Below are 12,362 nucleotides of genomic sequence, written 5' to 3'. Positions count from 1 at the left end.
AAATTAACAATAAGAATTATTCTTAATTTTCTGTCATATCTTTCTGCTTAACTCCATAGTCATAGTTCTCTACAGGTAAACTAAAGCTTCTACTCAATGATTCAGCAAATTTACCTGTAGGTAGTAAGTGTATGGTGGTCTGAGATGGTCCACTTGTTGGCACCCCAGATGGTTGAAGAGGTGGTGCTGGTTGTATGGGTTGCAATGGTCGTGACACAGGCTGAGAAGAACTCATGGTTGATACGGGAGTGTGATTTAGCTTTTTGGGGTCTGTTAGTTAAAAGTGAAATATTATGACCGACAAGAAAAAAAATTGGGAAATACAAGTCTTTCCTCTATGGACAAATTTTACTTTTGCTTGTCACTTGGGTGTCACATTTACCTCTAAGAGAACAATTTATTTCCATTTTACTTATGTGTATTTTTGCTGATTTGAAAACTGAGTTAAGAGCATATGTGTAATTCGTTGGTGGTTCTATCACAGATTCTAATTCACATTTACAGAAATTCAGAAATAATCTTACTTGTAAATTCAATACAATATGCCAACTAGAATAATTCATTACTTGCATAAATGTATAATCTACATACCTATAATAGAAAGAATACTCTTCAAGACAAATATCTATAAAATGATGAGTTTTTGCTGTGATCTTGAATTTCTATTACTACAATTATTTAGGTTCTTTGATAACCGATGGTTGCTTATCATCACTATATAGTCTTTAAAAAAGACAAAGAATGACTAATCTCAAAAAAGATCTTCAACAGCCTATAAAATAAATATTTGCATCTCAGAAAAAACTCTTAAAAACAGGAAACCACCCAAAAGTCCTTCTATCCAAAATAATCCCCATCAATTTCTGTCCCATAGAATTCCACACTACATGTAAATAAAACCCAAGGCGTTAACGATGGATACTTTAATGCCATTAGAAAACAGTGTACTTTAGGAACGTGAGAATTTGAGACAGACCCAAAGGTGGGGCAACAGAGAGACCCCATGAGGCATGGATGCTAGGGAAATGGTGAGAGCACTGAAAACAAACTTTTAGGACTTTACTTTTTAATCCAGAATTAAGCCTACCTGTGTCCTCTCAAAAACCTGTATTTATTTTTTTCTTTAGGGATCCATTATAATAGTCATGGCTGTCTATTAAAAATTAGTGAAAGCAATAGAGATAATTTGAAACTTTTAAAGAATAATCATACTGGCTTGAGTTCAACCCAGATGAAGGATGGCATACATTTCTCAATTCAGTTTTAAATAACAAAATCAACTTTACTGTCATATAATCAATTGTATAGCTATTTAAATTTTGTTTTCCTAAGCTCAACTAGACTGATTCCCCAAAATATTACTTTTAAAATATTTGGGTTTTTAAAAAAGTAATGTCTTTAAGATAATAATAAGTAATTCAGCACATTATTACTATATTTTCCACATGCAATTATCACCAGAGTTTTATAGATATGTAGCTGAATGTTATTTTGCGCAGCCAAGTAAGTTTGAGAAACACTTTATATCTTAAATCATTCTTAAAGATTTACATTATAAATCAGCATAGTAAAGGCTCAGAGAAGTCTGCATTAATAAAAAAACAATTTAACTTTAAACTCAGCATTTCCCAAGCATATTTAACCATAGAACTCTGTATTCATGAAACACCTATTAACACTGCAGAATAACTAGGAATATGGTTTACAGTTTCTAACTATTCTAACTCAGAATATTATTATTTTGGATGTGAATGCTTTTTAAAATTACTTCTATTTTTATTTATATAATGCTAGATAAAAGAAACTAATTCAAATGACCAAAATTAAATGTATACATACATATACAGTATCTACACTGAATCATAAACAGAGAGAGAAAAAGAACATTTAATGTAGAGACAGAAGAGTTGGATTTTATTCCCAAGACCCTTACTGAGTCTGAATTGTTTTCTCTAAGGCTAACAAGTTTCCTCAAGTCTAAAATGAGTATTATAGGATTTTTTGCAAGGATCAAGTGAAATAAGAGATACAAAAACAGAGGTACTCCGAAAATTACAATATTCTCTTAATTGCTGTTTTCCTCTACAGATTGTTCATACTTATTTAAGAGTTGATTCTATTTTAATTTTTTTTTTTTTTTTTTTTTTTTTTTTTTTTTTTTTTTGAGATAGGGCCTCATTCTGTCACCCAGGCTGGAATACAGCAGCATAAACACAGCTCACGGCAGCCTCAACCTCCCAGACTCAAGTTATCTTCTTGCCTCAGCCTCCTATGTAGCTGGGACCACAGACACATGCCATCACACGCAGCTGATTCTTAAATTTTTGGTAGAGATGGGGTTTCACGGTGTTGCCCGGGCTGGTCTCAAACTCCTGGCCTCTTGCCTTGATCCTCCTGCCTTGGCCTCCCAAAGCACTGGGATTATAGGTGTAAAACACTGCACCTGGCCAAATTTTAAAATTCTAATATAGATACTTCCATTACAAAAAGAACACAAATAAACCAAGCATAATGCTGTAAACATCTGTCTTCGTAGAATATTGTACTGTATTAAGACAAAAAAAAAAAGGTATCAAAACCAGGCCCAATCCCAAATTACTATTGAAGTACCTTGTGAAGCTCCACTCTCTTCATCATCCATTGTGAGATCAATGACACCACCTGAATCACTGCCAGTGGCTTTTCCACTCTGAAAAACAAAGCTTCTACATTTTACAAAGAAAACTCTGGCAGATATACATGTTAAAAAATGAAATGATAAGTGAGGTAAAATGAGACTAATGAGTAACCTGGTTCAATTGGGACCCCTAAAAAGCTGTACCTGAATAAAGAGAGTTTGTCTGACAAATGCCCCAGGATACTCACGTGTTAAAAATCCACTATATGAAATATAATTTTCAGAAGAAATTCAAGACGTTTTCTTTAAAAAATTAGGCTATCTGTTGCACACAGCAAATAAGATTAAATACAAACACCATTCATTTTGTGACATTTAAAATGTTTATCAATACTACTCTAAATTATCAATATTAATCCACCACAACACCAAAGGCAATCATTCAAGCTAGAATTGGGTTATGGAAAATAATCTAAATTTTTTTGCCCTTAAAAAACGGTATGGTATACTATGAAATCATACGGTTTGCTATGCTATTAAATGCACAGCCAAGTTGACCAGTAACCCATCATTCAAAATCATGAGAAATACTAGGATTATAAGACAAACCTTTAAAAACCACGATAGCAACTGAAAAGGAAGGTAAGACAGTATAAACCTAAAGAGCTAGGACTCTGAAGTCAGAAAGATTGAGTGTGTCTTACAGTTCTAACTTATTAGTTACCTAATTCAGATGGGTAATTATCTCAATTTCCAATATTTGAATATTGAGGCTATTGTGAGGATTAATCCAAATGTGTATATATGGTGCTTAATGCCATATATGATACATGACAACTGTTTAATAACTGATAATCACAATTTACTTTGATATATTATACTGAGATCAATTCCAAATGATAAAGGTTTTCATCTGCAAAACTCAAATTGAGAAATTAAAGAAAATAATGCCTTGACTTTATAATATCCAGGCCCAACCCCAAGATAATAATGCAATTCTAATTCTTATAAATCTTTCTACAATAATGATTTCACAGAAAATGGGTTATTTACAAACACCAAAAATCTATAAAATCCCAAACTAAAAGATCCCAAAAATCACCAACAAATGTAAAATAATGTTTCACTACAACATATTATCATTAAGGTCCAGAGCTTTGAAAAGTGGAACTAACTTAGGACAAAAAATAAGTCAATACAAACTGACTCTAAGCAGAGATTAGATTCAGCAGATAAAGACTTGAAAGTAGCTATTAAAAATATGTTTAAAGCCAGGAGCAGTGGCTCACGCCTGTAATCCCAACACTTTGGGTGGCTAAGGCAGGCAGATCATGAGGTCAGGAGTTTGAGACCAACCTGGCCAACAGAGCGAAACCCCACCTCTACTAAAAATACAAAAAATTAGCTGGACGTGGTGGCGGGTGGCTATAGTCCCAGCTACTCGGGAGGCTGAGGCAGGGGAATGGCTTGAACCTGGGAGGCGGAGGTTGCAGTGAGCCGAGATTGCACCACTGTACTCCAGCCTAGGTGGCAGAGCAAGACTCCATCTCAAAAAAAAAAAATTCAAAGAGTTAAATATAATAACAATGAATGCACAAATAGGACATCTCTAAAGAGAAAAAGAAACAAAAAAATAGAAATAATAGAGCTGAAAAAATAATTACTAAAATAAAAATTAGCTATGTAGGCATAAAAGCAGATTGGAGGGGCAGGAAAAACTCAAATGAAATTGATGCTAGATCAATAGAAACTTTCTAGTCCATAGGACACAAAGAAGAACAAAAGAAAATATGAAAAATGCCTGAAACTTGTGCAATAAGAAACAGTTCAGCAAAACACTAAATGAGAAGAAACAAAGATCTAAAGAAAAAATTGAATAATAACCAAAAACTTCCCCAATTTGGTGGAAAACACTAATTTACAAATCCAAGAGGTTCAATGAACCTCAAGCAGAAGAAACATTAAGAAATCTATACACATCATAGTCCAAATACTGAAAACTAATAATGAAAAATTTTGAAAGTAAACAGAACAAATTACATGTTATATAGGAGCAAAGAGTAACTGCTGACTATTGGTCAGAAACTATGGAAGCAAGACGACACTGGAACAATATATTCAAATTGCTGATGATTAAAAAAAGAAACCCTTTAAGAATTGTATATCCAATGACACTCTCCTTGAAAAAACGAGACAAAAGATACAAAAGTACATTTTTTAGATATTAAAAAACCAAGAGAATACATCACTAGCAGATCTACACTGTAAAGATGAGCTTAAGGACATTCTTCAGTTTGAAAGGAAATACCAACTTGGATCATGGGAAGAAGAGGACCAGAAAACGTAAACATAAGGATAAATATTAAAGACTATATCTCTTTTCTGTTCTTAACTTCTTTAAAATTCTGTAAGGCAACAATTAAAAACAATATATTTAGAGCTCTACAACATGCAGATTAAAAACAATGTAATGTATGTGCAATATATGTGAAAACATGAACGTGATAATTAAGGAAAGCAACTTCATTATGGAGGTAAATGTACACATACAATTGCAAGGTTCCTATAATTAAGATTCAGATGCATACTTAAACTCTAGAACAAACCCTAAAATACATACACACACATAAACACACACATACACACACACATAGATAGAGAGAGTGCTAAAAAGTTAACAGAGAAATTAAGACAGAATGCTTTTAAAAAAAACTGATACAAAATGAAGCAGGAAAGAAAGTACACAGAAACCAACAAAAAAAGAAAACAGATGAAACAAATAGAAAACAAATAGCAAAATAGAAGACCTAAGCACAATCCTATCAAAACTTATATTAACTATAAATGGTCTAAAAACTCCTATCAAAATGTAGAGATTATCAAATGGGATAACACAACAACAAATCAAGAAATATGATTTTTTTTTTCTCTTGCAGATTCACTTTAAATACAAAGACACAGACTGAAAGTAAAAAGCGGAAAAAAGTAACATGCAAACAGTAAGCATAAAAATGCTGCTGTAATTATGTTAATATCAAAAACAGACAAAGAAGGAAATTTTACAATGATAAAAGTATGGCAAGATTACAAATTATACATTATAAAAAATACCATGTAATACAGGGTCAAAATCTATGAAGCAAAACTGATAAAATTAAAGGAAGAAATAGATTCACAATCATACCACTCTTAGTAATAGATAAAACCACTACAGCAAAAGGCAATAATCAGTAAACATAAAAATAATCCAAATTACACTATTAACCATGCCATATTGACATTTATAAAACATTACACCCAACAGCAGAATACATATTCTTTTCAAGTGTAATGGTACATTCACTAAGATATATACCATAGATGGAACTTTGTAACACATATCTAATTTGTGTAAAAGTAACAAAGTCATACAGAGGATATCTTCTAAATCCAATAGCATTAAATGAAAAATCAATAATAAAAAATTTGCAAGATCGCCAAATACTATGAAATTAAACAAATTACTAACTAAACAACCCAGGACCCAAAAGGAAATGACAAGGAACCTACATGAAATAAAAATGCAACACACGAAAATTTATGGAATGCAGCCAAAGCAGTGCTCAGAGGAAAATGTGTATCATTAAATGTTTATATAGATCGAGAAGATCTACAAGCAATGATCTAATGATAAATTATGTTTATTGATCATAAACTGACAGATACAATTTATCTATTATCATATACTACAAGTAGTTTCCTGAATAGACCATTTTTTTGACAAATAAAATTGGTAATTACTTCAATAACTATTAAGTACATTTATAAGATAGTCATGATAGCTAGCACTACTCCTATTAGACTCTGCTAAATGCTTTACATGCATTAACACATTTACTCTTCCTAATATTTCTATGTGGTAAGTACTAGCACTAGCTCTATTTTATAGGTGAAAAGTCGAAGGTGTTCAATAACTTAACATAGCACCCACCCACTATTAAGTGACAAGCTTCAGGTTGTCTGACTGTAGACCTTATTATTTCTATGCCACCAGGTGGAAACGAACAAACAGAGACATGTGATACACATATATGTGATACATATATCTTTACATTTTTTCCTGACAAAACATGTCTGAGAAATCTAATCAGAGACACGTTTATATCTGTTTTTACACATATTACTGAAACTTTCAGTTTGAAATCATTAAAAAATTATATCAAATAGTTTTTAACACTAGAAATTTTATTAAAAAGTTAGCTAATCATGTGCCATTTTCCAAAATGAACAGTCTCAATAAGCAAACACTAAGAAAATTTCAAGAGAGCAAACATACTGGCTTTGTAGCTTTTTTTTGTTATGAAACAAGAATATACCTGAAAGGCACACTTCAGCAAATGTGAAGAAAGAGTTAACACAGAAGAGCTGGTTGTTCATTCCTTGCACATCTCTCCAAGGGAACTTGGAACCATAATTGAGACTTGGTTAGTTATCAGAAATGTTGCCCTTGGAAGGTCATGTTAACGATTAATTCTCTTATATACGCTCTGAACAGTGAACTGTGCCATACTGTGTTCATCAGGATTGCTTTGCATAAATATGAAGATTGATGATGTATACTTGGGTTTCATTGTTGGGATCCTGAGTTTCCAATGCCATGGCCATACAGAAAAATGTCACTATGTGACCAGACCTCCAAAAAACCTCAGACCCTGAGACTCAGTCAGGATTCTCTGGGAAAAGACTCTTGGCACATGTCTCTAAGGTTAATAAGCCAGAGAAAAAACAAATTCTGTGCGATCCCAGACAGACGACTTGGAAGTCTTTGCCTGATCTCTCTGAACTTCAACTCTGCACATTTTTTTCCCTGTTGCTCTTGCTCTACACCTTTCGTTGTGACAAATCATAATGGTGAGTATAACCTACTACTGGGTCTTATGAAATCCTTCTAGCAAATCAGCAAACTTAAAGGTGATCTTGAGTCCTTCAAAACAACAATTACAGATAGCAATGCTATTTTATAACTTACATTGATAATTTGAATAAATTTGTTTTTCAGGATATAAAACTAATAATTCATTATATAAATGATATATAGTAATAAAATATACAATAATAAATTATGTGCAATGTTAATAAACAGTTATTTGGGGATATCAGATAAATCTTCATTTAACAACTACAAGAGAATATTTTACATATTTCATCATTTGCTAATTAACTACAGCCGAACAACAAGCATTTCCACACTAGACATCCAAGTTTCTCTTTTTTTTTTTTTTTTTTTTTTTTTTTTTTTGAGACAGTGTCTCATTCTGTCACCCAGGCTGGAATGCAGTGGCATTATCTTGGCTCACTGCAACCTCCTCCTCCCAGGTTCAAGTGATCCGTCTCAGCCTCCCAAGGGATTACAAGCATACACCACCACCCTCAGCTAATTTTTGTAGTTTTAGTAGAGACATGTTGGCCAGCCTGGTCTCAAACTCCTGGCCTCAAGTGATCTGCCCGTCTTGGCCTCCCAAAGTGCTAGGATTACAGGCATAAGCCACTGTGCCTGGCCTTAGACATCCAGATTTCTTCTGATCTAAATAGCCTTAAAGTGTTAAGAAGTACAACTAAGTAGGTTTGGGATAGAAAAATGAAGTTAGCCAATTGTACTTACAATGTGACAATTCAAAGAATCACACGCTACCTGTTTCACACTAGTTTCTATCTGCTAGAAAGTTGCACATTGGGGCAAAAAGATAACAAGAATTTCTTAGCCAACAGTGGAACATTATAAAGGTATTCATCACAATGACAAAAATGATATTTGTTTCAAAAAATTCTGGCTGGCAAGCATAACTTCATAACTGAAAGCACATATATACTTCCATTATGGTTTCTTATTACACAATAAAACTCCTGTAATTGTATTTCTTCTTCATATACATAATTGACACTGATTCAAAGCTGAAACTTTATTTTTGATAAGGCACTGCTTCAGCAGGCTGGCTGCTCAAACTGCTTGTACGCATTTTTTTATACTCAGATATTAAATTCCTCTTCCTTGAAGCCAAATAAAATATCTATTGAGAGCTTAACATTAAGTTGTACTATTGCTTTGCTTTCTGATGAAGTCAATTCCTGTTTCAAGTGTCTTTTTTTTTTTTTTTAAAGTTTCTTCTTTTTTATAGAGACGGAGTCTCATGTTGTTGCCCAGGCTGGTTTCGAACTCCTGGGCTCAAGTGATCCTCCTGTCTCTGCCTCCCAAAGTGCTAGGATTATAGACGTGAGCCACCACGCCCCACCTCAAGTGTCTTATATTATATCCATTTTAATTTCACTTATATATTTATGATGTTACATATATTATTTATTTATTTATTTTTTTGAGATGGGATGGAGTTTTATTCTTTCACCCACACTGGAGTAAAGTGGTATGATCTCAGCTCACTGCAACCTCCGCCCTCCTGGGTTCAAGCAATTCTCCTGCCTTAGCCTCCCAAGTAGCTGGGATTACAGGCACCTGCCACCACGCCAGGCTAATTTTTGTCCTTTTAGTAGAGATGGGGTTTCCCCATGTTGGCCAGGCTGGCCTCAAACTCCTGACCTCAGGTGATCATCTGCCCGCCTCGGCCTCCCAAAGTGCTAGGATTACAGGCGTGAGACACCGTGCCCAGCTACATATACTATATTTCAGCAAAATACTCTATACAATAGAGTTCAATACAACTTTCTGCAATGATGAAAAGAGTCTATATCTGTGTGGTCCAATATGCTAGCCACTAGCCATTTGTAGCTACTGAACCTTGAAATGGCGGTTATTTTGACTGAGGAACTAAATTTGTAATTTAATTTAAATAGCTACATGTGACTAGTGGCTATCATATTAGATATCACAGCTCTAGAAGAACCACCATTTATAAAATGACAAAAAATAGCCATCATAATGTCCATTTTCCTTTCCTTGAAAATATTACTTAAAAAAAAAAACTCACTGAGGGAAGTAGAGATGTTCATAAATCCTTTGTTTAAAGTTTAACTAGACTTCCTATAAATGTCACTAAGTATCACTGAATATATCAGCATTTTCTGTATGTCTTCTAGAAAGTATCTCAATCTTATAATTTTAAATGAAAACAGTTATATCCACAAGACATGCTGAGAAACAATCACAACTTTGATCTCTAATAATGCACACAAAAACTGCTAACACTTGTAAGAAGTTATGATATTTTTAATAGCTTTTATTTGATCTATAAACTATGGTATATATCTAGGTTGGTCAAAATCCATTGTTTTTAAGGAAAATCGTCACATTTAAAGATCAAAAAAGTTTTAAAAATCTTGTCAGTTTTTCATGCCTGACATGCTCAAAGATTTTTGTTCTTCTAGGAATATATGAGATTCTTGAAATGATTCAAAGGAAGTGAAGAAAATAAAACTATCAGTAACCTAATCACTATGAACTGATTATACCTAAAGCAATAAAGAACAAGGAAGAACACTGTTAATACAGGAAAGAAGTAGTTACTCTATTATTGGGTGGTTAAGATTTAATAGGAAAAAGTACAAAGACTGGCAAAGTGCTAATAAACAAGCAGACAGACAAAAAATTCTTCCTCAAAAGGTATTTCTGATTACCTTTGAGGAAATTAAAATGGTGGTAGGGGTCTGTAGAGAGTGGTACAAGTGAGGGTAAACCAGTGAAACACTCTTAAAAAAGATGTACCTGGAAGAAATTACACGTGTTTTCTTTTTGCAGACAATCTTTACAGAATGTAAAGGCAAATGACTGGACTGTCAATTGTACTAATCAAATCATTCAGTTAATAAACTATTACCTCTAAGAGAACTGCTATGTAAAAACAAAAAACAAAAAATATCAATTCTTGTCAAATATTACAGAGAAGTTATGAGACAATATTTGGACAGTTATAAAAAACAGACATAGAACAATTTTCATTCAATCAAAGAATGATGAAAATTCATTTTCCTGTAGACCATCATTAGGATTTTACTTTGAAGAAGGAAAAATCTTACCTGTGATGTGCTATCAGCTGCTTTCTTACTGACAGAAGCATCTATTGTTTTGTTCGTCTGGTTTTCTGAAAAGTAAAAAAAAGCCATTTTTAAAAACATCTACAAAATGTAAAAAGTTAAGTTGCTTTATATAAAACAATTCATATTGTTTTCTCCAACTATTTTTCTGTCAACATGTCACATATGTAAATAAAAACACAAACTCACAGATCACTGCTATAGTATCTTTCAGAAGGGGAAATTCACAATACTGATTAAAAAACACTTTCCACTGGCCCAGCAATTTTAACTCTAAGCAGTATCTCATGGAAATAATTTAAGATACACAAAACTTAAATGTTCTAACATGAGGAAATAGTTAAACAAAATATAATTCCTGCATTCTATGTCCCTTTGGAGAAAAAAACTTAATATGTCAAAAATGTTTCCAATAAATTCAGTAGAAACAGTTGCAGTAAATCCAAGAAAATACGCATGCATATTTCTCAGTAGTTCAATCATCCATGATTTTTCTTTCTCTGTTCATTTTTCAATTAACTTGTAATGACTTTGCAGTTAAAAAATAATGTTACTTCCAGAACAGCACAGAAAATGAACAAAGCATATTTTGTCCCAATTTCTAATGAGAGGAAAAGAGAGAATGCATTAAATTTCATCAAAGGTTTTATGTACCTATTGAGATTATTTAGGGTTTCCTGTTTGGTAACATGGGGTTTTTAAATGTTGAAACAGCCCATCCTTTCTTTCTGGAGATAAAACCCTCTTGGTCAAAGTATGGCATCCCTTTCATTTGTAAGTCTTCAGAATGCATACAGAGTAAACAATTTACGTTTAAAAAAATACAGGAGATTAAACTACCTATGTATTTCCATATGTACATATATAAATCTGTATGTCTAAAAAATCAAGTTGGGTTAATATTCACCTGTTAAAAGAGAAGTATTCTAGGGTAGAGAAGTAAAAAGGATGCCCTTTGATTTCTCCTACCTTGTCTGAATTACTTTCTTTTTGTAAGAATAATATTAATATATTATCTATTTAAAAATATATTCAAATTACTTCATTTATTACAAATGAGCATCTGTTTGGGACTATGAAGTTCCTGAAAGACTAACAAAACTAATTCTAGGTTACTGATGTTACATAGTGGGGTATTAAGATACACTAGGTGATACTACCAAAATATCAGTGATTTACTACCAAAGGTTTTTATATACGATGTTAAAATACATTCATTTGGATTTGAAACACTTTCATCTTCAACTCAAAATAACTTTACATAAAAAGTAAATGAGGAAGCCTCACTTTTGTGTTTTTATTTTTTAATTCTTTATTTTATTTATTTTTTTCTTTTTGAGAGAGTCTTGCTCTGCCACCCAGACTGGAGTGCAGTGGCACGATCTTGGCTCACTGCAACCTCCATCTCCCAGGTTCAAGCGATTCTCATGTCTCAGGCTCCCGAGTAGCTGGGACTACCAGTGAGTGCCACCATGCCTGGCTAATTTTTGTTTTAGTAGAGACCTGCTTTCACCATGCTGGCCAGGATGGTCTCGATCTTCTGGCCTCAAGTGATCCACCTGCCTCACCCTCCCAAAGTGCTGGGATTATAGGCATGAGCCAACATACCTGGCCTCATTTTTACTTTTTGTCATAATATTTTCATATAAGAAAATTCCTAAAGATGCAAGAAAGATTTAGACTGCTTAATAAAATGTTACATACACATTTCTTTGTTCCCCAG

The 12,362-nt window shown here is 33.1% G+C and overlaps 1 protein-coding gene across 9 annotated transcripts in view; it reads right to left on the bottom strand.

Annotated features, from left to right (window-relative positions):
* Positions 1–12,362, bottom strand: part of ATF7IP (activating transcription factor 7 interacting protein) — a 134,972-nt gene that overhangs the window by 24,570 nt on the left and 98,040 nt on the right. For all 9 annotated transcript variants that reach the window (XM_050749365.1, XM_050749356.1, XM_050749357.1 and 6 more), the window contains 3 exons: positions 10,622–10,686; positions 2,611–2,689; positions 115–270 (listed from right to left, as the gene is read on the bottom strand). In XM_050749365.1, the coding sequence (XP_050605322.1) occupies positions 115–270; positions 2,611–2,689; positions 10,622–10,686 (300 nt within the window). The remainder of the gene's footprint in view (positions 1–114; positions 271–2,610; positions 2,690–10,621; positions 10,687–12,362) is intronic.

This window comes from Macaca thibetana, chromosome 11, assembly GCF_024542745.1.
Source record: "Macaca thibetana thibetana isolate TM-01 chromosome 11, ASM2454274v1, whole genome shotgun sequence".
Taxonomy (NCBI): domain Eukaryota; kingdom Metazoa; phylum Chordata; class Mammalia; order Primates; family Cercopithecidae; genus Macaca; species Macaca thibetana.
Note: the sequence above shows the minus strand (reverse complement) of the source record. Positions and strands in the feature narration are given on the sequence as shown.